The sequence below is a fragment of the Oncorhynchus keta genome, chromosome 20 (genome assembly GCF_023373465.1).
Source record: "Oncorhynchus keta strain PuntledgeMale-10-30-2019 chromosome 20, Oket_V2, whole genome shotgun sequence".
Classification (NCBI taxonomy): Eukaryota; Metazoa; Chordata; class Actinopteri; order Salmoniformes; family Salmonidae; genus Oncorhynchus; species Oncorhynchus keta.
The window spans coordinates 17,315,489-17,342,797 of record NC_068440.1 but is presented as its reverse complement, the minus strand read 5'-3'; the positions used below and the strand labels follow the sequence as shown (position 1 = coordinate 17,342,797).

The window sequence follows — 27,309 nt, the reverse complement described above, 5'->3', positions numbered from 1 at the left end:
TCATCAACGTGAGTCTGTGGGCCTGGACGTCTGTTGGCTGCTGTGGGGTTAGTTTGGGCTGCAGGGTGGCGTGCTGCTGGACAGACAGACAGAGACAGGGAGGGCAGCCTGGGTGGGTGGTAGATTGATTAATATAATGATGAGCCATGCTTTCATATAGCATCTTCCCTAATGGGGCTCTAGTCTGCATAGGGTGCATCCCAAATGTCATATAGTGTACTACTTTTGACCTGGACCCATGAGGAAGTAGTGCACTATTAGAGGGAATAAGTTGCCAGGCACAACCCTATCTTAGCGGCCTCTGTGGCTGCGGTCTGGCAGGCATGATATGATCCTGTTGGACATTATCGTGGCAGGGACACAAGGATTTGTCACCCCAGTCTCACACATGCCATCAGTAATTAGCTAGTTCTATATCACATCATCTCAGCTCATAGGGCATTGTCTTTGGTCCTGGAGCTGAGCAGTCTGTACTCTGTAAGAATTAAGGTATGAGTGAAATTATATTTTAAAAAATGCGTTGTTGTTGTACATCGCTCCCTCCTCCTCTTTTCTCTTTCTCTCCAGGGAGTTAAAAAAAAATGTAAACAGTTTCCTGTGGTGAGTTTGGAATGTAAACATTGGAACTAACCGTCTCTCTTTCTCCATATCTTTCTATTTTTCTTCATCACTCCATCTCACACTGTCGTTCTATCTGTCTGTCTGTCTGTCTGTCTGTCTGTCTGTCTGTCTGTCTGTCTGTCTGTCTGTCTGTCTGTCTGTCTGTCTGTCTGTCTGTCTGTCTGTCTGTCTGTCTGTCTGTCTGTCTGTCTGTCTGTCTGTCTGTCTGTCTGTCTGTCTGTCTGTCTGTCTGTCCCCCTATCAGAGCCCATGCGTGCGTTGCGAGGCCTCACAGCCATAGAGATCCAGCCTCGTCAACTAGTCTTACAGTGGGAACCTCTGGGCTACAACCTGACGCGCTGCCACACCTACTCCGTCTCTCTCTGCTACCGTTACTCCACACCTGCAGGGGGCAGTGCAGGGAACAATGCCACAGTGAGGGAGTGTCTCTCTGTAGAGAGGAACCAATCACACTTCACCCTGAGGGACCTGCCCCCGTTCCGCTCCGTCCACGTCCGGCTGGCGCTGGAAAATCCAGAAGGCAAGAAAGAAGGCAGAGAGGTCACCTTTCAGACCGAGGAGGACAGTAAGTGGACTCTATTACCCAACATGCATTGCAAAGTTGATGTCAAGGGCAAGAAAGAGAGCAGAGAGGTCACCTTCCAGACTGAGAAAAACAGTGAGTGGACTCTATTACCCAGCATGGATTGTAGTTCATATGAAACGCAGAGAGTGTTGGACCCAAAAACACAAATATTGACTTGCAGGATCAGCATAACTAAATGAAAGATCAGCCTTTTAAATGGAAGGTATCAGTCAGAGTCATGGCCACCAGCGAAATGGTGAGATGATTTTGCTTATCTTTCTATTAACAAGTTCCTGTCTACAACAGCGGATTATATACATTTCACCGAGATGGATTTAAGTTGGAGGTCAGAGCAAATGTACTATGCAATAAAACATTGCTCACAGCAGTTATTGACCTATTAGAGAGGAGGGAAAGAGAGAGAGCGGCAATGCAAGAGTCAGCAGCATACCACCCTGCATCCCTCTGCTGGCTTATCTCTGGAGCTAAGCAGGGTTGGTCCGAGTTGCTCCCTGGATGGGAGACTAGATGCCAGTAGGAGGCACACTTTCCTCTGGTCTAAAAAACTATATATATCAATACCTCAGGGCAGACATTACTCTGTGTAGGGTTCTGTCTGTTGGATGGTATGTTAAATGGGTGTCCTGACTCTCTATGGTCACTGAATATCCCATATCGTAAGAATAGTGGTGTTGACCCCGGTGTCCTGGCTGCTAAATTCCCAATCTGGTCCTCATGGCCACCTAATCATCCCTAGCTTCCAATTGGCTCATTCATCTCCTCTCCCTTGTAACTATTCCCCAGGCCGTTGCTGTAAATGAAAATGTGTTGTCAGTCAACTTACCCGGTAAAATAAAATAAGAGAGGTACTGTAAGATTACAATACATTGTATGAAATTGGTTGCATTTTGAAATCTTCAAATTGCAAGGTCCTCCCATGTGCTCCTGCTTATAATGTAATGCATTTCATAGTCAGTTGAACAGCTGCACTTGAAGTAAGCAAGAAGAGAGAGAAATGAAATTGTCTCACCTTCCCAGAGCTCTCTTTGGGCAAGAGAAAAATTCAAAAAGACTACAGAGAGACCTAATACAATTACCTCTGTGTCGTTTTTCGCACTCACAAATACACGCATACACATGCACAGATTCATGGGTCCCAGACAACCACAAGCCATTTGTCATCTCTAGGGCTTGTTGAACTTTCCCAACTCTGTCACTGAACCGTGTCTTCAACATATGCACTGCTTTGTAAATAACACCAAGTGCCCTGATTGTTCAGGCCCCTATTCGATCCATTGACTGGTTGTAATCCCCATGTCAAAACAAGAGTCCCTGTCTCAGACAAAGTCTCAGACTCATTTGGATTTCTTGTTTGCCCTGCCATTACACTGCGGCTGTTGTCCTCTGCTCCTCTCAGGGCTGTTGTAGAGAGATAGAGAGAGAGAGAGAGAGAGAGAGAGAGAGAGAGAGAGAGAGAGAGAGAGAGAGAGAGAGAGAGAGAGAGAGAGAGAGAGAGAGAGAGAGAGAGAGAGAGAGAGAGAGAGAGAGAGAGAGAGAGAGAGAGAGAGAGAGAGAGAGAGAGAGAGAGAGAGAGAGAGAGAGAGAGAGAGAGAGAGAGAGAGAGAGAGAGAGAGAGAGAGAGAGAGAGAGAGAGAGAGAGAGAGAGAGAGAGAGAGAGAGAGAGAGAGAGAGAGAGAGAGAGAGAGAGAGAGAGAGAGAGAGAGAGAGAGAGAGAGAGAGAGAGAGAGAGAGAGAGAGAGAGAGAGAGAGAGAGAGAGAGAGAGAGAGAGAGAGAGAGAGAGAGAGAGAGAGACTCATCAAATCTTCTGGTCCTGAAATCAGTTTGCCTGTCTTTACGGCTGGTAACCGGATATAATTTGTCACTTCCTTTCTATAGGAACCCCTATTCAATCAGCAGAGGGTTCTCTCAGAATGTTTATGTTGTGTTTTCTTTTCCAGTTCCTGGTGGCATCGTCCCAGAGTCACTGACTTTCACCCCATTAGACGAAATGATCTTTCTGAAGTGGGAGGAGCCTGTGGAGCCCAATGGGGTCATCACACAGTATGAGGTATGGAACATGCCCTCAACTTTCCCGTCTGTCACAGATCTGTCTCGAGATCAATCTTAGTCTCTGTCTTTCTCTTTTTTTCCCAATGAATAATTTCTGCTTATTTTATTGAGATTTATCTCTATCTGTCTCTAATAGCTTGACACAGGAGAGTTGTTGTTTTTTTTGTGTGGGGGGGGGGCAGTTTTGGGTTAAAAAAAATGACTAATCACAAGGTATTCAGCAAACAATGTGTTAAATTTAGGAAATCTGTTCATCAATTACTCCCACAAAAAAAATAAAAAGAGAGACATGATTGTGTCTCAATGTTTAAAATGATTGTTATTTTCAAATACAATCTCTTTTTGGGCTTAGTTGTGTTCAATTTGCAGTGTACAAATTATGTTCCGGCCCCTAAACCCTCCGCTTCAACAAAAATTGGCTCGCCACTGCCTTCCCGTGCAGTACAGACATGTGCCATAGTCATTAATATGGAATGTATCCTCTCTTCCTCTCAAATGATAAGTACTAGAAATATCCTGCTGGGAACTCTTCTCTGCATACACCCACAGCTCCTCTGCCTGGGTGGTGTGTAGCGCCAGCAGACAATGGCGAGAAGAGACCCCTTGATGTCAGGACGTCTCTCTCTCTCTCTCTCTCTCTCTCTCTCTCTCTCTCTCTCTCTCTCTCTCTCTCTCTCTCTCTCTCTCTCTCTATCTACAGTTCAGGTCTCTGTATATGTTCCTATGATAATGAGGCTAGTAGAGCCCCTGCAATTATATAGAGACAAGCAGTATAATTACTTATTCGCCTAAAAGATGCTTTCACATGGGGCAAATTATTTATGTATGTGTATCAGTGGCGGTCAGTGCCATTTATTTTTCATGACCATGGCATTATTTCTATTAGAGCATGTTGGATGACTGTCATTCATATTCCATTTACCAGGTTCAATGTAACAGCGATAGGTTTAGGCTACTACATGATACTCAAATTTTCCCTATAACCATCATGATTCATAGGCTACAACCTAGCCTATGAATGAAAGTTTACAACTTAGGTCCACACAGGTGGAGAGAAATATTTGAGATGACAGACAGTGACACTTTCAATACCACCTTGCACACTCTTGCTGGCATCTTGCTTATCTAGGGTGTAATCATTAGTCCAACAGTTGCAAACAACAAATTCAGGTATTTTTATCCCTATTTTGTTCGCTTCCGTTTAAGACACGATTTTCAACAGAATCGGTGGAATGCATACACCCCTGTTCATGCATAAACACAGTTCACTTTCATAGCAGTCACGTCACATTCCCTCTCACCTTTTCCCTTCGTTTGTGCACTTCAATTAACAAAACATCAGCTGTATGTGACCAGGCGAAAAAACCTTTCCAAGCCAAACCATGTCATAACCGCTACACACAGCCTACAACTTTGTCCCTATATTAGCTAAAGTAACATCCTAGTCAACATAGCTAATAGAACTAATGTGTTAGTAAACCTGCTACAATCATGCAGTTACACGTTACAATGTAACAGTGTAACATAACTGCACTTACACGGGCAGTCCCCGGGGGCATTAAATTAATAAAACTAAAAGCTTACCTTAGATTGGAAGAGTTCCAGTGTTGTGTTGGTTAGTCATAGCCAGCTAGCTAATAGCCCTCTGTTTAAGCCAGGTGTTTGAGTAACTAAACTAGCCAGCTGCATTTGCTAGCTAAGTAAGTGAAACTGAACGTTTTTTTTAATGACGAAATCCCTCTCTCTCTTGCTTCTCCTTAATTTAAAAACAAATATTTGTAGAAAACTGTTCAACTATTGTCTCTCTTTCTTTGAGTCAACTACTCACCACATTTTATGCATTGAAGTGCTAGCTAGCTGTATCTTATGCTTTCAGTACTAGATTAAATATCTGATCCTTTGATTGGGTGGAAAACATGTCAGTTCATGCTGCAAGAGCTCTAATAGGTTTGGGGATGTTCTCCAGAAGTTGTCATAATTACTGTAAGTCAATGGAAGGGGGTGAGAACCAAGAACCTCATAGGTTTTGTATTGAAGTCAATGTACCAAGAGGAGGACGGAAGGTATCTGTCCTCCGGCTACTCAATAGTGCTACCCTACAGAGTGCTGTTGGGGCTACTGTAGACCTTCATAAAACAGTGTCAATTATTTGGTGATATGTGATTATATTTACTATAGTATGAAATTCACTGAGGAGGATGGTCATCCCCTTCCTCCTCTGAGGAGCATCCACTGACTTGTATTTATGTCTCTAATCGCCTGCCACAGACCTGATTTCTGTACATTAAGTAGAAAGAAAGACTTTAGCTATTAACACCAATCAAGCCACAGTCATATTTAACTTTTCTGACCATGTTTAGTTGGAGAAATGTAACTGCTCTTCATGGATGCAATAGGTCTGCCTGGCAGTCTGGCATGTGTCTGTCTCTCTATCCGGCAGTCAGGCAGGCTGCGGTGACTTTGCTGAATGAATGAAAGGTGTCCAGACAGAGACAGGTCTGGGCCTGACGAGTCTGCTCTGACATAAAGAGAGTGTGATGAAAAGGAAGAGACATGTAAATAGTGAGATTGAGAAATCCTGATAGATAGAATGAGGGAAAGGCAAGGAAGAAGCTGTTGGAATAGACATTAAAGGTGAAATGGAAAAGAGACTAAAGATATCGAGAAAGGAAAAGGAAAGAAGCTATAGGAGAAGATGAAGAGAAGTGAGAAGATTAATTTTGGCAGAGAGTGAACGAGGGGCGGTATGGAGGAGTGAGAATAGACGGTTGAATCAGGAGAGAGGGGAATGAGAAACTGGGATGTGTCAAAGCTGCCTGGTGAGAGGATAGAGAAGAGAGAGAGAGAAGAGAGAGGGGGAGGAGAGAGGGAAAGAAAAAAAGATAAGAGAGGTGAGAGGAATGATAGAAGAGGGAGAAGTGAGTGAGGCACTGCAAACAGGATCTCTGAGAAAGAGAAGGAGAGAGTGAAGCAGAAAAGAGGAACAGCAGAAATAATTGGGTTGTCTGTGTAGTGACAGAGGAGACGTTCTGAGTTCAGAAATTATCTCATTTTGGACTGCGTGGTGGAGTCACTGTGGGTGGTGGTGCAAGGCAGGCAGGCACAGGCACAGTCAGAGGCACAGTAACCCCTGTTTATTTGTAGATATATCGCTGCTTGACTCCCAACATTGAAACAACCCACAGCAAAACATCCAACAACAATAACACGAACAACAACACCTATTGTATGATTTCAGGAAGCAGAATCAAATCTCGCTGTGATTAATTTATGTTCAGAGTTCGTAAGCAGGGACTGCTCATTGTGATTCTATGGCTTGTGTTTTCTTCCCTGTTCCTAAATCTGTTACAGCAACAACAGTCTTACAACACAGCATTGTGATCATATTTGTATGTGTTTTGTTCACGGTCTCCAGATCAGTTACCAGGGCATCGAGTCATCCGACCCGGGTATCAACGTACCAGGCCCTCGCCGTACTGTCTCCAAGCTGAGGAACGAGACATACCACATGTTCTCTGGTCTACACCCCGGCACCACCTACCTGGTGTCTGTTAGAGCTCGCACCGCCAAGGGCTTCGGGCAGACCGCCCTCACTGAGATCACCACCAACATCTCCGGTGAGGGTGTGTGGCATGAGCGCTGACCGCCTCTGGAGTTAGGGCTCAGGTTGGGGGCTGAGGTTGGTGGCTGACGGCGGAGGCTGGGGGCTGAGGCTAGGGGTTGAGGCTGGGGCTGAGACTGGGGGCTGGGAATGGGGGTAGACTAGAAGTGTTGCTGTGGGTTTGACTTGATCACTTGTTCCTTGTTCTGGACTGAGAGATGGGACTGACTGGTGCTCAGATTCTGTGGAAGGAAACAAGTGCTAGGTCCACACAAAGATGTTGCATAAACCTTACTTAATTTGTTTATTAATTTTCATACTTTTTTACTGCATCTGGAGAGCATACATGATATTATTCCTGGGTCTTGTTAAAAGAAGATAAGTTCCCTTCTCCCACACACCAAGCTTGCAAAGTATCCCATACTTATTTTCGTGTTGTTTTAAATCAAATCAAATCAGTTTTTATTGGTTTCATACTCATGTTTAGCAGATGTTGTTGCAAAATGCATGAGTTCCTAGCCTTAACTGTGCAGTAGTATCTAACCATTCACAACAATACACACTATCCAAAAGTACAATAATGGAATTAAGAGATATATAAATATTAGGATGAGAAATGTTGGAGTGGCATTGACTGGAATACAGTAGAATACAGTATATACAGATGAAATGAGTAAAACAGTATGTGTTCCAGTGTTCCATCATTAAAATGACCAGTGATTCCATGTCTACATTATGTACATAGGGCATTAGCATCTATGATATTGGGTGGGGGCCGGCTATTTAAAAGTCTGATGGCTTTGAGATATAAGCTGTTTTTCATTCTCTCTGTCCCAGCTTTGATCACCTGTACTTACCTCGCCTTCTGGATGATAGCGGGGTGAACAGGTCGTGGCTAGGGTGGTTCATGTCTTGATGATCTTTCTGGCCTTCCTGTGACATCGGGTGCTGTAGGTGTCCTGCAGGTCAGAAAGGGTGTCCCCGGTGATGCGCTGGGCAGACTGCACCACCCTCTGGAGAGCCCTATGGTTGCGGGCGGTGCAGTTGCTGTACCAGGCGGTGATACAGCCTGACAGGATGCTCTCAATGGTGCATCTGTAAAAGTTTTTGAGGGTGTTAGGGGCTTCGCTATTGTGCCTTCTTCACCACACATCTGTGTGGTTGGGCCATTTCAGATTGCCGATATGGATGGGGGCGTGCTCCCTCTGCTGTCTCCTGAAGTTCACGATCAGCTCCTTTGTTTTGTTGACGTTGAGGGAGAGGTTATTTTCCTAGCACCATTCCATCAGGAACCTCACCTCCTCCCTGGAGGCTGTTTCATCATTTTTGGTAATCAGCCAATTACTGTTCTGTCGTCTGCAAACCTGATGATTGAGTTGGAGGTGTGCGTGACTAAGCAGGCATGAGTGAACAGGGAGCCTGTGAATCTATTGGAGCGGTATGCAAATTGAAGGCTCTTGGGTGTCAGGTAAGGTGGAGGTGATAAGGTGCATTCGGAAAATATTCAGACCCCTTAACTTGTTCCAAATTTTGGTACTTTACAGCCTCATTCTAAAATGTATTACATCTATTTTTTCCCTCATCATTCTACACACAATACCCCATAATGACAAAGGAAAAACAGGTTTTTAGAAATGTTTGCGAATGTGTAGATAAAAAAAAAAATACAAATATCACATTTACATACTGTAAGTATTCAGACCATTTACTTTGTTGAAGAACCTTTGGCAGTGATTACAGCCTCAAGTCTTCTTGGGTATGATGCTGCAAGCTTGGCACACGTGTATTTGAGGAGTTTCTCCCATTCTTCTCTGCAGATTCTCTCAAGTTCTGTCAGGTTGGAGGGGGAGCGTCGCTGCCCAGCTTTTTCAGTTCTCGCCAGAAATGTGAGGTCGGGTTCAAGATGGGCAACTCAAGGACATTCAGAGACTCATCACAAATCCACTCCTGCATTGTCTTGGCTGTGTACTTAGGGTTGTTGTCCTTTTGGAAGGTGAACCTTCACCCCAGTCTGAGGTCCTGAGTGGTCTGGAGCAGGTTTTTATCAGGATCTCTCCGTACTTTGCTCTGTTTATCTTTCCCTCAATCCTGACTAGTCTCTCAGTCCCTGCCACTGAAAAACATCCCAACATGATGCTGCCACCACCATGCTTCACCGTTGGGATGGTGCCAAGTTTCCTCCAGACAAGACGCTTGGCATTAGGCCAAAAAGTTCATTCTTGGTTTCTTCAGACCAGATAATCTTGTTTCTCATTGTCTGAGTGTCTTTCGGTGCATTTTGGCAAACTCCAAGCAGGCTGTCATGTGCCTTTTACTGAGGAGTGGCTTCCGTCTGGCCACTCTACCATAAAGGCCTGATTGGTGGAGTGCTGCAGAGACGGTTGTCTTTCTGGAAGGTTCTCCCTTCTCCACAGAGGAATTCTGGAGCTCTGTCAGAGTGACCATCGGGTTCTGGGTCCCCTCCCTGACCAAGGCCCTTCTCCCTGATGACAGAAGTGTCTCTGTGGTTCTAAACTTCTTCCATTTAAGAATGATTGAGGCCACGGTGTTCTTGGGGACCTTCAATGCTGCAGAAATGTTTTGGTATCCTTCCCCAGATCCTTACCTCGACACATTCCTGTCTCGGAGCTCCACGGACAATTCCTCCGACCTCATGGCTTGGTTTTTGCTCTGACATTCACTGTTAACTGTGGGACGTCGTATAGACAGTTGTGTGCTTTTCCAAATAATGTCCAATCAATTGAATTTACCACAGGTGGACTGCAGTCAAGTTGTAGAAACATCTCAAGGATGATCAATGGATACAGGATGCACCTGAGCTCAATTTCAAGTCTCATAGCTAAATGTCTGAATAGTTTCAGAATGCACTGTGTGATCCTAACTAGCCTCTAAAAGCACTTCATGATGACAGATGTGAGTGCTATGGGGCGATAGTCATTTAGTTATTTTTCTTTCTTTCTTGGGTACAGGAACAATTGTGGACGTCATGAAACAATTGAGGACAGCAGACTGAGACAGGGAGAGATTGAATATGTCCGTAAACACTCCGAGGACGCGTGTAGTGACGTCGTCTCGGCCGACAGCCTTGGGAGGGTTAACACGCTTAAATGTCTTAATCACGTTGGCTATGGAGAACGAGAGCTCACAGTCCTCAGTGGCTCTGCGTTACCCTCAAAGCTGGCGAAGAAGGTGTTTAACTTGTCTGGGAACAAGACGTTGGTGTCCGTGACGTGGCTGGTTTTCCCTTTGTAATTCGTGATTTTCTGGAGTCCCTGCCACATAAGTCTTGTGTTTGAGCCGTTGAATTGCGATTCCACTTTGATTCTGTACTGTACTGACGTTCTTCCTGTTTGATTGTCTTACGGAGGGCATAGCTGCACTGTTTGTATGCGACCGTATTCCCAGTCACCTTGCCATGGTTTAATGCGATGTTTCGCGCTTTCAGTTTATGGTTTTGGTTTGGGTAGGTTTTAATAGTCACAGTGGGAACAACATCCCATATACACTTCCTGATGAACTCAGTCACCGTGTCAGTGTATACATCAATGTTATTCTCAGAGGAAACTCAGAACATATCCCAGTCCGCGTGATCAAAATAATCTTGAAGCATGGATTCCGATTGGTCAAACCATCGTTGCATAGACCTTAGCACGGGTGCTTCCTTTTTGAGATTCTGTCTATAGAAAGTGAGGATCAGAATGGAGTTGTCATCTGATTTGCCGAAGGGAGGGCGCGGGGGTGCCCTTTAGCCAACCCGGAAGGGAGAGTAACATTTGTAGAGAATTTTTGAAATGCGAGTACTACAGGCAATATATTGATAGAACTTAGCGGTTTCCTCAAATTTGCTTTGTTTTCCTCAAATTTGTTTTCCCCAGCTACAATAAATGCGCACTCAGGATATTCGGTTTCCAGTTTGCACAAAGTTCAGTGTAGTTCCTTGAGGACCGTTGTGGTATCGGCTTGAGGGGTAATATACACGGCTGTGACTATAACCAAAGAGAATTATCTTGGGAGGTAATACGGTCAACATTTGATTGAGAGCTATTCTAGGTCTGGTGAAAGAAAGGACTTGAGTTCCTGTACGATATCACAATCACACCTTTCTTCTTCCCGGAGAGTTTTATTCCTGTCTGCTCAATGTACAGAGAACCCAGCTGGCTGTTTGGACGGGGACTAGCTTCACTAGCGAGTTATATGTCTACTTCCGGCGCCGACTGAGATGGCCGCCTCGCTTCGCGTTCCTAGGAAACTATGCAGTTTTTTGTTTTTTTACGTGTTATTTCTTACATTAGTACCCCAGGTCATCTTAGGTTTAAGATCAGCGTCAACTCACCATCAGTACGACCAAGAATAGGACTACCAGACATGATGACTCCTTGCTGTCCCCAGTCCACCTGGCCATGCTCCTGCTCCAGTTTCAACTGTTCTGCCTTACTATTATTCAACCATGCTAGTCATTTATGAACATTTGAACATCTTGGCCACGTTCTGTTATAATCTCCACCCGGCACAGCCAAAAGAGGACTGGCCACCCCACATATGCTCTCTCTAATTCTCTCTTTCTTTCTCTCTCTCTCGGAGGACCTGAGCCCTAGGACAGTGCCCCAGGACTACCTGACATGATGGCTCCTTGCTGTCCCCATTCCACCTGACTGCTGCTGCTCCAGTTTCAACTGTTCTGCCTTATTATTATTCGACCATGCTGGTCATTTATGAACATTTGAACATCTTGGTCATGTTCTGTTATAATCTCTACCCGGCACAGCCAGAAGAGGACTGGCCACCCCACATAGCCCGGTTCCTCTCTAGGTTTCTTCCTAGGTTTTGGCCTTTCTAGGGAGTTTTTCCTAGCCACCGTGCTTTTACACCTGCATTGTTTGCTGTTTGGGGTTTTAGGCTGGGTTTCTGTACAGCACTTTGAGATATCAGCTGATGTACGAAGGGCTATATAAATAAATTTGATTTGATTTGAATATGTTTTCCGCGACGCAGATCCTGTGTTCTGCCTTACAAACAGGACAACGGAATGGATCGCATGCAGCGACCCAAGGAAACGACTCCGAAAAAGAGGGAAACGATGCGGTGTTCTGGTCAGACTCCAAAAATTGGCACATCGCGCACCACTCCCCAGCATTCTTCTTGCCAATGTCCAGTCTCTTGACAACAAGGTTGACGAAATCCGAGCAAGGGTGGCATTCCAGAGGGACATCAGAGACTGCAACGTTCTCTGCTTCACGGAAACATGGCTTACTGGGAAGACGCTATCCGATGCGGTGCAGCCAACGGGTTTCTCCACGCATAGCGCCGACAGAAATAGACATCTTTCTGGTAAGAAGAGGGCCGGGGGCGGGGGCGTATGCCTCATGACTAACGAGACATGGTGTGATGAAGGAAACATACAGGAACTCAAATCCTTCTGTTCACCTGATTTAGAATTCCTCACAATCAAATGTAGACCGCATTATCTTCCAAGAGAAGTCTCTTTGATTATAATCACAGCCGTATATATCCCCCCCCAAGCAGACACATCAATGGCTCTGAACAAACTTTATTTAACTCTTTGCAAACTGGAAACCATTTATCCGGAGGCTGCATTCATTGTAGCTGGGGATTTTAACAAAGCTAATCTGAAAAAAAGACTCCCTAAATTTTATCAGCATATCGATTGCGCAACCAGGGGTGGTAAAACCTTGGATCATTGTTACTCTAACTTCCGCGACACATATAAGGCCCTGCCCCGCCCCCCTTTCGGAAAAGCTGACCACGACTCCATTTTGCTGATCCCTGCCTACAGGCAGAAGCTAAAACAAGAGGCTCCCACGCTGAGGTCTGTCCAACGCTGGTCAGACCAAGCTGACTCCACACTCCAAGACTGCTTCCATCACGTGGACTGGGACATGTTTCGTATTGCGTCAGATGGAAATATTGACGAAAACGCTGATTCGGTGTGCGAGTTCATTAGAACGTGCGTTGAAGATGTCGTTCCCATAGCAACGATAAAAACATTCCCAAACCAGAAACCGTGGATTGATGGCAGCATTCGCGTGAAACTGAAAGCGCGAACCACTGCTTTTAATCAGGGCAAGGTGTCTGGTAACATGTCCGAATATAAACAATGCAGCTATTCCCTCCGCAAGGCTATTAAACTAGCTAAGCGTCAGTACAGAGACAAAGTAGAATCTCAATTCAATGGCTCAGACACAAGAGGCATGTGGCAGGGTCTACAGTCAATCACGGACTACAAGAAGAAACCCAGCCCAGTCACGGACCAGGATGTCTTGCTCCCAGGCAGACTAAATAACTTTTTGCCCGCTTTGAGGACAATACAGTGCCACTGACACGGCCTGCAACGAAAACATGCGGTCTCTCCTTCACTGCAGCCGAGGTGAGTAAGACATTTAAACGTGTTAACCCTCGCAAGGCTGCAGGCCCAGACGGCATCCCCAGCCGCGCCCTCAGAGCATGCGCAGACCAGCTGGCCGGTGTGTTTACGGACATATTCAATCAATCCCTATACCAGTCTGCTGTTCCCACATGCTTCAAGAGGGCCACCGTTGTTCCTGTTCCCAAGAAAGCTAAGGTAACTGAGCTAAACGACTACCGCCCCGTAGCACTCACTTCCGTCATCATGAAGTGCTTTGAGAGACTAGTCAAGGACCATATCACCTCCACCCTACCTGACACCCTAGACCCACTCCAATTTGCTTACCGCCCAAATAGGTCCACAGACGATGCAATCTCAACCACACTGCACACTGCCCTAACCCACCTGGACAAGAGAAATACCTATGTGAGAATGCTGTTCATCGACTACAGCTCGGCATTCAACACCATAGTACCCTCCAAGCTCGTCATCAAGCTCGAGACCCTGGGTCTCGACCCCGCCCTGTGCAACTGGGTACTGGACTTCCTGACGGGCCGCCCCCAAGTGGTGAGGGTAGGCAACAACATCTCCTCCCCGCTGATCCTCAACACGGGGCCCCACAAGGGTGCGTTCTGAGCCCTCTCCTGTACTCCCTGTTCACCCACGACTGCGTGGCCACGCACGCCTCCAACTCAATCATCAAGTTTGCGGACGACACAACAGTGGTAGGCTTGATTACCAACAACGACGAGACGGCCTACAGGGAGGAGGTGAGGGCCCTCGGAGTGTGGTGTCAGGAAAATAACCTCACACTCAACGTCAACAAAACTAAGGAGATGATTGTGGACTTCAGGAAACAGCAGAGGGAACACCCCTATCCACATCGATGGAACAGTAGTGGAGAGGGTAGCAAGTTTTAAGTTCCTCGGCATACACATCACAGACAAACTGAATTGGTCCACTCACACTGACAGCGTCGTGAAGAAGGCGCAGCAGCGCCTCTTCAACCTCAGGAGGCTGAAGAAATTTGGCTTGTCACCAAAAGCACTCACAAACTTCTACAGATGCACAATCGAGAGCATCCTGGCGGGCTGTATCACCGCCTGGTACGGCAACTGCTCCGCCCTCAACCGTAAGGCTCTCCAGAGGGTAGTGAGGTCTGCACAACGCATCACCGGGGGCAAACTACCTGCCCTCCAGGACACCTACACCACCCGATGTTACAGGAAGGCCATAAAGATCATCAAGGACATTAACCACCCGAACCACTGCCTGTTCACCCCGCTATCATCCAGAAGGCGAGGTCAGTACAGGTGCATCAAAGCTGGGACCGAGAGACTGAAAAACAGCTTCTATCTCAAGGCCATCAGACTGTTAAACAGCCACCACTAACATTGAGTGGCTGCTGCCAACACACTGTCATTGACACTGACCCAACTCCAGCCACTTTAATAATGGGAATTGATGGGAAATTATGTAAATATATCACTAGCCACTTTAAACAATGCTACCTTATATAATGTTACTTACCCTACATTATTCATCTCATATGCATACGTATATACTGTACTCTACATCATCGACTGCATCCTTATGTCATACATGTATCACTAGCCACTTTAACTATGCCACTTTGTTTACTTTGTCTACATACTCATCTCATATGTATATACTGTACTCGATACCATCTACTGTATGCTGCTCTGTATCATCACTCATTCATACATCCTTATGTACATATTCCTTATCCCCTTACACTGTGTATAAGACAGTAGTTTTGGAATTGTTAGTTAGATTACTTGTTGGTTATCACTGCATTGTCGGAACTAGAAGCACAAGCATTTCGCTACACTCGCATTAACATCTGCTAACCATGTGTATGTGACAAATACAATTTGATTTGATTTGATTTGATATACTCGGAAGCGGTGGATGGTGTGCACGCCTCCTGAGTCGGACTAGATGTCCACTCCGAATACCGTGTCTCCGCCGGCGGCATCTTGGAGCAGCTTCTTGGATAAGTTCAATTGCCTTGTTGTGTACGAACAAAGGATCCAATTCAGGAAAGTCATATTTCTGGTCGGAATGCAACCTGCGTCACAGCCCTGGGTGTCCGATTGTACCCTTAGGCTAATTAATGGCTTTTCCACCCCTTTAAAGGTACACTCTGCAATAGTCACTGCTGTTCATTGGCATTTCAATTGATGAAGCATTTGACTGTAAAACAAATTACAGATTGTGGCTTTAAAGTATTAAGTAAATCCCACTGGCTCAGTCTTTCTCCTTAACTTTTGTGTGGTTGTACAGGTCTCCTCTATTGAACCACAGTCAGTGCTTGACCCTTGACCTGTGAGCTGCAGTTGACAAAGTACTGAAAATGTCTCCTCTCTCTCTCTCTCTCTCTCCCCTATCCACTTAACTCTTTTCATGTCTTTCTCTACCATGCCTTCTTAAACACATTATGATAAATTAAAGTGTGTTCTATCCATTGTCCTTCATCCTCGGTTATACATTTACGAAGGCTTGGTTTTCTATTCCGCTGTTGAAGGTATTGAATCCAGCCATACACACACACCAGGATGTGAGCTGTCTATACTGAGTTGAATGTTAAACTATTACTCAGTCGAATATAATGTATTTGGGTTTAAACTCAAGGTACAATACAGGACTGCCCAAGTGTGAGCCAGGTGTATATGTTCATGCATGCTCTCGTACGTGTGTGTGTATATTTGTACATTTTATAATGAGGTGTTTATGGGTTCATTGATATTCTAACATAGTTTTCTGACCAATGGATGAAAGACAACACCAGGTAACAATTTCTGCAGCAACTAAGATCACTGAAGCGCCTGGCTCAACTTCTCCGCTGTTCTGGTGCCCTGTCTACCCTGCTGTAAACAGCGTGAATCGAACCCCTGCACATTCGCAGATACTGCATGTGACTTTCTGAGAGCCAAGTCTTGTATTTTGCTAATCTCAATATCTGTGGTGCTGCTCGTGGCAACGTCATTATGCGGAGTCTACCTTTCATTTCAGAGGCTGTTGGTTTAGCTGATTAATAATCATCTTTCTTTACTATGAAACCTCATGTTTTTTTATTGCCTGGCTGCTCCCTTGCTAATTGTCTTTTAACGGTAAACAGAAATGGGAACACAATTGTGTGTGTGTGTGTGTGTGTGTGTGTGTTCACTGGCGCTCATCACAGTATTGTTGATCCAGTCTACAGTCTTGTTCATGGGGGTGTGGCTGTGAGATGTGTCCTAATTACAGGGGATTCTTATCGTCCCTGTGAATAACTATGGGAATGTCCTTCTTGCTCTCTATGTGAATAACAGTTTTATCTCACTTCCTGTGCTATCCAGTCAGGTCCATCAGTATTTGGACATTATTATTTTAGCTGTCTAACACAGCATATTGGAGTTGAAATAAATAATGAATATGAAAACTTTCAGCTTTAATTTGAGGGTATTTACATCCAAATCAGTTGAACGGTGTAGGAATTTCAGCTTTAAAAAAATATGTGCCTCCCCCTTGTAAGGTAACAAAAGTAATTGGACAATTGGCTGCTCAGCTGTTTCATGACCAGGTTGTGTGTTATTCCCTCATTAGTTATTTTACAAGTAAGCAGATAAAACGTCTGGAGTTGATTTCAAGTGTGGCATTTACATTTGGAATTTGTTGCTGTTAACCTTCAACATGAAGTCCAAAGAGCTGTCACTGCCAGTGAAGCAAGCCATCATTAGGCTGAGAAATCAAAACAAACCCACCAGAGAGATAGCAAAAACATTAGGTGTGTCCAAATCAACAATGTGGTACATTCTTGTTTTTAAAGAACGCACTGGTGAGCTCACGAACACCAAAATGCCCAGAAGACCACGGAAAACAACTGTTGTTGATGGAAGAAGTACTCTTTCCCTGGTGAAGAAAAACCCCTTCACAACAGTGGGCCAGATCAAGAACACCCTCCAGGAGGCAGGTGTATCAATGTCAGTCAACATTCAAGAGAAGACTTCACCAGAGGAAATACAGAGGGTTTACCACAAGATGTAAACCATTGGTAAGTCTCAAAAACAGGGAGACCAGATTAGTTTGCCAAACAACATCTAAAAAACCCTGTACAGTTCTGAAGCAGCATCCTATGGACAGATGAGACAAAGATCAACTTGTACCAGAATGATGGGAGGAGAAGAGTATGGAGAAGGGAAGGAACTGCTCATGATCCGAAGCATACCACCTCATCTGTGAAGCATGGTGGAGGTGGTGTTATGGCGTGTGCATTTATGGCTGCCAATGGAACTGGTTCCCTTGCATTAATGATGTGACTGCTGACAAAAGCAGCAAGAGGAATTCTGGAGTGTTTAAAGCTATATTATCTGCTCAGATTCAGCCAAATGCTTCAAAACTCATTGGATGGCGCTTCACAGTGCAGATGGACAATGACCCAAAGTATACTGCGAAAGCAACCCAATACCAAGAAGTGGAATGTTCTTCAATCGCCAAGTCAATCAAATGACCTGAATCCAATTGAGCATGCATTTCACTTGCTGAAGGCAAAATGCCCCAAGAACAGGCATGAACTGAAGACAGCTGCAGTAAAGGCCTGGCCGAGCATCACTGGGGAAGAAACCCAGCATCTGGTGATGTCTATGGGTTCTAGGCTTCAGGCAGTCATAGACTGCAAAGGATTTGCAACCAAGTATTAAAACTCACAATTTAATGTATGATCATGTTAGTTTGTCCAATTACTTTTGAGCCCCTAAAATTGGGGGGACCACATGTAAAAAGTGCTGTAATTCCTACACCGTTCACCCGATTTTGATGTAAATAACCTCCAATGACAGCTGAAAGTCTGCGCTTTGTCTGCGCGATTGTTTCCTTTCAAATCCATTGTGGTGGCGTACAGAGCCAAAATTATAAGAACGGTCAATGTCCAAATATTTATGGACCTGACTGTATATGATTTTTAATCGTTATTTACTCTCTCATTTTCTTTCTCTTTCTCTGTCTCTTATTCTCTCACACACCCTCACTTCCCTGCTCCACCTCTTTCTCTCCCTCTTCTACATCTTAACCCCCACCCCCCTTTCCCTCCCCCTCTCTGCTCCCTCTGCCAGCCCCAGTGTTTGACTATGAGGATGTCCCAGCCCCACTCAGTGAGTCAGAGAGTACCATCACTGTGCTGCTGAGACCTGCGTTGGGCAGAGGAGCACCAGTCAGGTACAATCACAGTATTAATCACAGTAATAGACCTCACGCAACTGTCACTCATGTCTACTACGTTGCTCACTGTAGCACTTATAAAAAATAGTGTTATGGAGAAACATGTCATTGGAATAAACATGTCATTGTTTATTCCAATGATTCCACATTTTATTTGTGTTTCTTATTTTATTTCACCTTTATATAATCATGAAGTGTCTTTGGTAACCTTAAAGGGGCCATCCAGAGTTGAAACAACAATAAAGCATTTCACCACTGTTTCAGTATAAAGCTTAGGGATGGGCCTGGAAAAATGTAAACATTCTCAAATTCATACACAGGGCTATAGATGCAATGACTGACCATCTGAGATATCAAAATTATAGTCTTAACCATGTTTTGAGGTTATACAGTGTTTGTTTACATTTACTTTGTTTATAAGCATTGTCGTAAAACAAGCTTCTGTTTTGGATTCTGATGAGGTACGACAGTTGAACTAAGCACATGAGGCATTTCTAAGTTATATTTTCACGAATCAATGGGTACGTATATCACCTTTACAAGTCCAAAAATGGATTTAACAACTGCAGATTGCCCCTTTAAGATCGGCAACTGTTTCCAGCGTAGTTATCACCTATCGGTCTGTTGTCATTCCTCTCCCCCCAGTGCATACCAGGTGGTGGTAGTAGAAGAGGACGGTTCTAGGCGGATCAGGAGGAGGAGAAGGAGGGAGCTGGGTAGCGGTTCAGACTGTTTCCCTGTGCCAGCGTCCCAGGTGGAGGCCCAGTCTAAGGGGACGCCTCACTACTACACAGCTGAGCTGCCCCCCTCCAGTCTCCCTGAGGCCACTCCGTTCACCGTAGGGGACAACCACACCTATAACGGCTACTGGAACACTCCCCTGGACCCCTCCAAGAACTACCTAGTCTTCTTCCAGGCTATAAGCAACTTCAGAGGGGTGAGTTTATAGACCTGTCTTTAAAGCCGGAGTCAAGTCTGGAGTCTTTGCCAAACATGCCATAGGAGGATGCAAGACAGCACAAACAGATCAGGGGACCAGACTAAGCTGCAGTCCCTTTGAACAAATCAAGTGTTATTGAATTGCGAAAGTAACACTGTGCATGGCTGGTTGTAGCAGAAAGGACCTTCAGCTCTGAAACTCAGGCTGTTTTGGCCCAACTCTCTCTCCCTCTGTGTCTTTCCTTCTCCCTTCCCTTGCCTTCTCTCTGCCTGTCCCCTCTCAGAGCCTGCTGGAAAGTCTGTCGAGAGGAAAGTCTGAAATGATACTCAAGCATAGATTAACAGAGGAAAGTAGGGCCCCAGGTGTGACTAAATAAATGCTGTTTAAATCATGAAGCCCATATGGAGATAAATGACTACAGTATGTTCTGCCTGGCTGCAAAGAGTTGGTTATCATGCCTCATATGTACAGTATATATGACTATATGACTCTGGTAGCTACAGATTTATAACAAATATTTAATATAAGGTGTGCATCAAGGCAGATTGGAAACTGTGTCGTCGATAGTTGTACTGCAAACTCCTGGGTCAAAATGCATCAGAGAGAGTCACAGGGCAGAACTGGTCAAACATGTGCTTCCTAGATGCAGTAGGGGTAAAGCTCTACAGGCTGAAGTTAAGGATAATGCTCCATAGGTTGTAAGGCTGGTATGACTAACGTCACTTGGCTAAAGTTAAGTACTTACCCTCAGTGTCTCTGTCCCTCTGAATCACAATCTGATAGTAGTCTCCTGTCTCTCTTAACTATTAGTCATTAAAGCCAATGACTCCCCCCTTAATACCCAATTGAATGTATTTTGTGTGTGTGTGTGTGTGTGTGTGTGTGTGTGTGTGTGTGTGTGTGTGTGTGTGTGTGTGTGTGTGTGTGTGTGTGTGTGTGTGTGTGTGTGTGTGTGTGTGTGTGTGTGTGTGTGTGTCATTATTACTGTGGTGTTATTATAGTTGTGTATTTACCTGAGTTAGAGATACAGCCACCACACTATTTCATCCTGACACGGCAGCTCATAACAACATTGGAATATTATAATTCATGTAAATGATTGTTTCTCTGTCTGCCCTGAGCAGTTTCTCAATCTGTTTATAAAACGTGGCTTTTCGAGTCAGCCTGGATTTGTGGTGTGTGTGGTGTGTGTGGTGTGTGTGTGTGTGTGTGTGTGTGTGTGTGTGTGTGTGTGTGTGTGTGTGTGTGTGTGTGTGTGTGTGTGTGTGTGTGTGTGTGTGTGTGTGTGTGTGTGTGTGTGTGTGCTTGTTCACTGTCTCTGTAAAAATGGGGAAAGCACATGATTTATTTATTTGACAATTATTCAAGATAATTAGCTGTGGGTTTCCAGAACCATGGCTCTGAGAGCTTCTGCTGCCACTGAATGGAACTGTAATTACTTTGACAGATATGTCTTTACTGGAGCTTGAAAGACAGCTAGATTGGTGCAATCAGTTCTTTATAAAACACTGAAGCGCACAGACACACACACACACACTCATCGCAATCTAGGCTGACTCGAATATACAGTACCAGTCAAAAGTTTGGACACAATCATTCCAAGTTTTTTTCTTTATTTTACTATGTTCTACATTGTAGAATAATAGTGAAGACATCAAAACTATAAATTAACACATATGGAATCATGTAGTAACCAAAAAAGTGTTAATCAAGTCAAAAGTTTAGGGTCACTTAGAGATGTCCTTGTTTTTGAAAGAAAAGCTAATTTTTTGTTAAAATAACATTAAATTGATCAGAAATACACTGTAGATATTGTTAATGTTGTTAATGGCTATTGTAGCTGGAAACGGATGATTTTTAATGGAATATTTACATAGGCGTACAGAGGCCCATTATCAGCAACCATCACTCCTGTGTTCCAATGGCACGTTGTGTTAGCTAATCAAAGTTTATCTTTTTAAAAGGCTAATTGATAATTAGAAAACCATTTTACAATTATGTTAGCACAGCTAAAAACTGTTGTTCTGATTTAAAGAAGCAATAAAACTGGCCTTGAGACTAGTTGATTATCTGGCGCATCAGCATTTGTGGGTTCAATTACAGGCTCAAAATGGCCAGAATTAAAGAGCTTTCTTCTGAAACTCTGTTCTTGTTCTGAGAAATGAAGGCTATTTGATGCGAGAAATTGCCAAGAAACTGAAGATCTCGTACAAGGCTGTGTACTGTTCAGTTCACAGAACAACGCAATCTGGCTCTAACCAGAATAGAAAGAGGAGCGGGAGGCAAGAGAACAAGTACATTAGAGTGTCTAGTTTGAGAAACAGACGCCTCACAAGTGCTCAACTGGCAGCTTCATTAAATAGTACCCGCAAAACACCAGTCATAACGTCAACAGTTGAAGAGGCGACTCCGTGATGTTGGCCTTCTAGGCAGAGTTCCTCTGTCCAGTGTCTGTGACCTTTTGCCCATCTTAATCTTTTATTTTTATTTGCCAGTCTGAGATATAGCTTTTTCTTTTCATTTCTGCCTAGAAGGTCAGCATCCCAGAGGCGCCTCTTCACTGTTGACATCGAGACTGGTGTTTTGCGGGTACTATTTAATGAAGCTGCCAGTTGAGCACTTGTGAGGCGTCTGTTTCTCAAACTAGACACTAATGTACTTGTCCTCTTTCTCAGTTGTGCACCGGGACCTCCCACTCCTCTTTCTATTCTGGTTAGAGCCAGTTTGATTTGTGCTGTGAAGGGAGTAGTACACAGCATTATACGAGATCTTCAGTTTCTTGGCAATTTCTCGCATGGAATCGCCTCAAATCAATTGACCCGTTCCCCAATTCTCTGTAGATGCAATATTAATGATAGTGAACAGCATAGTCAGCTTCAGGATCTTGAAATGCTCCTGTACACTATTGTGACAGGTGCTACCTGCCACTCAACCTCTGATATCGGCTGAAAATATTGGCATATCATATCTGAGGATCATTCTATAAATAACATCGGAACATATCAGGCAAGGAGGTGTCATCAGCAGTCAGTAGAAGTCCAAATTACATTTGACCAGGGTCAAAAGTAGTGCACTATATAGGGAACAGGGTGCCATTTTGGATTTGCGTTTTTATGCCAAAAAGTGCTGAGAGTCCGAGTCATGTCAACCTTGACAGAGGTGACACATGACATATCAGCAGATGGGACTGTAATAATCTGAGAATTGTGGGTAAAGGCAACTTCTATCTCCATGACTAAGAGTTTGGCGGAAACAGACCCACTCGGAAAACAGGTTTTCATTTAAAAAAGGTAAGTTAGTAGGCGCTGAGGTGAAAGGGTTCTGACTCCAATCTCAGAGCCCAGATTAGATTAAATACTTGATTTAGCATGTTCTAATCTTCATTTGATAATGTGTCTCTGGTATCACCGTGATTGGCTGGGTATGAGCTTGTGTGTGTGTGTGTGTGTGTGTGTGTGTGTGTGTGTGTGTGTGTGTGTGTGTGTGTGTGTGTGTGTGTGTGTGTGTGTGTGTGTGTGTGTGTGTGTGTGTGTGTGTGTGTGTGTGTGTGTGTGTGTGTGTGTGTGTGTGTGTGTGTGTGTGTGTCATTATTACTGTGGTGTTATTATAGTTGTGTATTTACCTGAGTTAGAGATACAGCCACCACACTATTTCATCCTGACACGGCAGCTCATAACAACATTGGAATATTATAATTCATGTAGATTATTGTTTCTCTGTCTGCCTTGGGCAGTTTATCTCAATCTGTTTATAAAATGTGGCTTTTCGAGTCTGTAAAAAGGGGGACGCACATTATTTATTTGACAATTATTCAAGATAATTAGCTGTAGGTTTCCAGAACCATGGCTCTGTGAGCTGCTGCTGCCACTGAATGGAACTGTAATGACTTTGACAGATATGTCTTTACTGGACCTTGAAAGACAGCCAGATTGGTGCAATCATGTATGTAATGTAATGGGTTGGGTGGGCCAGGGGACTGGATGTTGTTGATGAGAACAGAGAACGTTTCATTCACACACCCATTAATTTATTCATTAATGAGCTATTTTGTGCTTTAAAACACAAAGTGTCTAGGTGACTAAGACACAGACAGACAGACAGACACAAACACATAGATACACACACGCTCTGACACCTGTTCTATGCTTAAAAAAATAGATTTTTGGTTGTGGTTATCCCATGCTAATGAATCTCCCATTCTTGTTTCAGGAGACGAGAATGAACTGCATCCGGATTGCCCGTAAAGGTACGTTCAGATCATTCCATTCTATCTTCTTTGATCTTCATCATTGAGAAATAGACTACATAAGAATACTTCCTGACAAAGCAGTATTTACATCTTCTATGCTCCATGATGCTTCAGATGCACTCTGATATGGATGGAAAGCGTCCCTGTCACTCGGAGGGAGAGAGAGAGGGAGAGGGAGGCCTGCTCTCTTACACTCTCTCTCTTCCTGCGCTCTCTTTGTTATTTGAAGTGTCCTGACATCAAGGGGTCTCTTCTTGGCCATTGTCTGCTGGCGCTACACACCACCCAGGCAGAGGAGCTGTGGGTGTATGCAGAGAAGAGTTCCCAGCAGGATATTTCTAGTACTCTTCATTTGGTACTTGACAGTGGCAGGGTGGCATGGTGAATGGAGGGAGGAGAAGAGAGGAGAGATTGGCGCTGTTCCTGTGGTGGTGGCAAAGAGAGAGGTTCAGGAGGAAGGGTGCACTGGAATTCTCTCTTTTTCAATTCAAGGGGCTTTATTGGCATGGGAAACATATGTTAACATTGCCAAAGCAAGTGAAATATATAATAAAAGGAAATAAAAAGGAATAAATAATAAAATAAAATGTCATGTTATGTATATATACAGTGTTGTAGTGATGTGCAAATAGTTCAATTTTAAAAAGGGAAAATAAATAACATAAACATGGGTTGTATTTACAATTGTGTTTGTTCTTCACTGGTTGCCCTTTTCTTGTTGCAACAGATCACAAATCTTGCTGCTGTGATGCACACTGTGGTATTTCACCCAGTAGATATGGGAGTTTATCAAAATTTGGATTGTAGGCCTCCCGGGTGGCGCAGTAGTTAAGGGCGCTGTACTGCAGCGCCAGCTGTGCCACTAGAGACCCTAGGTTTGCGCCCAGGCTCTGTCGTAACCAGCCACGACTGGTAGGTCTGTGGGGCACAATTGGCCTAGCATCGTCCGGGTTAGGCAGGGCTTGGCTGGTCGGGATATCCTTGTGTCATCACGCACCAGTGACTCCTGTGGTGGGCTGGGCACAGGTGCACAGTGTTTCCTCTGACACATTGGTGCGGCTGGCATCCGGGTTGGATGCGCGCTGTGTTAAGAAGCAGTGCGGCATGGTTGGGTTGTGTATCGGAGGACACATGGCAGCAGGTTAGGAAGTGCAGATCAGTTTCTGCTTCATTTTGTGGGCATTAGCCATCTTGTCTTGAGAACCAGGTTTGCCTACAGTGACCTTTCTCAGTAGCAATGCTTTGTTCACTGAGTCTGTACATAGTCAAAGCTTTCCTTAAGTTTGGGTCAGTCACAGTGGTCAGGTATTCTGCCACTGTGACTGACTCTGACTCTCCCTAAACTCTCTGTTTAGGGACAAATAGCATTCTAGTTTGCTCGGTTTTTTGTTAATTCTTTCCAATGTGTCATGTAATTATCTTTTTGTTTTCTCATGATTTGGTTGGGTCTAATTGTATTGCTGTCCTGGGGGTCTGTTTGTGTTTGTGAACAGAGCCCCAGGCCCAGTTTGCTTAGGGGGCTCTTCTCCGGGTTCCTCTCTCTGTAGGTGATGGCTTTGTTATGGAAGGTTTGGGAATCACTTCCTTTTAGGTGGCTGTAGAATTTAACGGCTCCTTTCTGGATTTGGATCAATAGCGGGTATCGGCCTAATTCTGCTCTGCGTGCATTATTTGGTGTTTTACGTTGTATACGGAAGATACTTTTGCAGAATTCTGAGTCTCAATTTGGCGTTTGTCCCATTTTTTGTGAATTCTTGGTTGGTCACAACCATGAAGGGCAATGGCTTCTGTAACTGATTCAAGTATTTTTGCCAGATCCTAATTGGTATGGTGAATTTTATGTTCCTTTTGGTGGCATAGAAGGCCCTTCTTACCTTGTCTCAGCTCGCTACATAAATAGTCATATTAAACATTCATGAACATACAAGTGTCTCACATGTTTCGAAAGCCTAGAATCTTGCTAATCCAACTGTTGTCAGATTTAAAAAATGAATTACTGCGAAAGAATATGGTGCGATTATCTGAGGATAGAGCCCCATAAAAAACAACTATTTCAACCAGCACAGGCGTAACAAAATCACAAACTGCAATAAAATAAATTGTTTACCTTTGACGATCTTCCGATTTTTGCAATCCCAATGCTCATTGTTACACAATGAATGGTCTTTTGTTTGATAAAATCCATTTTTATAGCCTAACACGACATTTTTTTGTGAACCGCTTGTGTCGTGAATTCTGTCTCATTCCATTTTTGACGACACATTCGATGTAAATACACACACTAAATGTGACTTTTCCAGTCATGTTTGGTTTCATTGCAATCAACTGGTTTGATGGGTTATTAACCAAACTTGATGGGTTATTTCGCGGGACGTATTGACTGAAATAAACCGATTTGAAGACAACAAGTAATGACATCATTGTGCACCAATGATATGACCGCTGTTTCGTTGATTGACTGTATTTTAACCCAATGACCAGTGATCGTCTTGCAATCTAGCTTGGTAGATAGCCAATGAGCTGAGGTAAACGGCAATATGTAATGTTTATGTGTTGGAAGACCAACCCATGTAGTAAACTCTGGCGTAAAGAGGGTCATTCGCCATTGAAGTTTCATACCGGAAGGAGCAACGCATGTTACGCACAGCGTTGTTTTGGTAAAGCGCATCTTCAGCTGTTTATATATTAATCAGTATGGCGACTAAGTCAGGGAAAGCTAAATCTAAGTCTAGATATACAGATATACAGTACACACAATTTTAGAAGAAATTGATCGGGAAAGTGAGACAGAGATTGTTGGAGGACGATTCATTTAGCGATTTCCAAATGGAGGAATATTTTTTGAACGGAGAGGACATCGTTTTGAACTGGTAAGTTCTCATGCTAATGCCGTTGTTTGAAATTAATAATATAAAATATTAGTTGTGATTTTTAAAATTTTAGTAGCAATATATAAAAATGTAATGTGAGATGCGTGTGTCTGCCGCCCCACCCCACCCCCACATGAAATATCCTATTTGAGGCTGTTGAGGGGAGGGCAGGCCCACAACAATGGCCAAAGTGAAATGGAGACAGTAGATCTAGCTGAAATGTCATAATATAAAATAGACAGTAGATCTAGCTGGTCTGTCATAATATAAATGAGACAGTAGATCCAGCAGGTCTATAATAATATATTCAACCTTATGTTCCCTGTACTCTATATATATATCTGTTTATTATACCTGTTGATACAGGGCTCATATGTGAAACTATTCTAACTGAACATTTTGTTTCACAGTGACACTAACTCCGAATGGGAGCCCCCAGTGCCAAAGTGTCTATCCCCCAATGAAACTGGTTCATCCAGCTCCTGGCACAAGTGGTGTTCATCTGCCCAAATGTATTTCTGCAGGCATGGATGTGCCTCAGGGCCAAAAGGGCACAGCATGGAGGTGTCGCTGTGTTCTTTGCTAAATGAAGTCCCCCATCACCTGCACCACATGCTTGGTGGCCCTCTGCTTTACAGCCGAAAGAGACTGCTATGGCACCTGGCATCAGCAGCACAATATTGTGTAGAGGACTGAGGGTCTTCCAAATATTGAAAGTGTTATTTTGTAAATATATATATATATTTTTCATGTTTTTTTCTCAATTTTTTTGGGGGGGGTGTTAGAATACTATTTTGGTATTTTGTAT

The 27,309-nt window shown here is 44.0% G+C and overlaps 1 protein-coding gene across 11 annotated transcripts in view; it reads left to right on the top strand.

Annotated features, from left to right (window-relative positions):
• The window catches only part of LOC118398965 (receptor-type tyrosine-protein phosphatase U-like), a 305,732-nt gene that overhangs the window by 229,075 nt on the left and 49,348 nt on the right, over positions 1 to 27,309 (top strand). For all 11 annotated transcript variants that reach the window (XM_052472190.1, XM_052472185.1, XM_052472195.1 and 8 more), the window contains 6 exons: positions 866 to 1,186; positions 3,146 to 3,255; positions 6,673 to 6,874; positions 18,337 to 18,439; positions 19,088 to 19,379; positions 23,592 to 23,628. In XM_052472190.1, the coding sequence (XP_052328150.1) occupies positions 866 to 1,186; positions 3,146 to 3,255; positions 6,673 to 6,874; positions 18,337 to 18,439; positions 19,088 to 19,379; positions 23,592 to 23,628 (1,065 nt within the window). The remainder of the gene's footprint in view (positions 1 to 865; positions 1,187 to 3,145; positions 3,256 to 6,672; positions 6,875 to 18,336; positions 18,440 to 19,087; positions 19,380 to 23,591; positions 23,629 to 27,309) is intronic.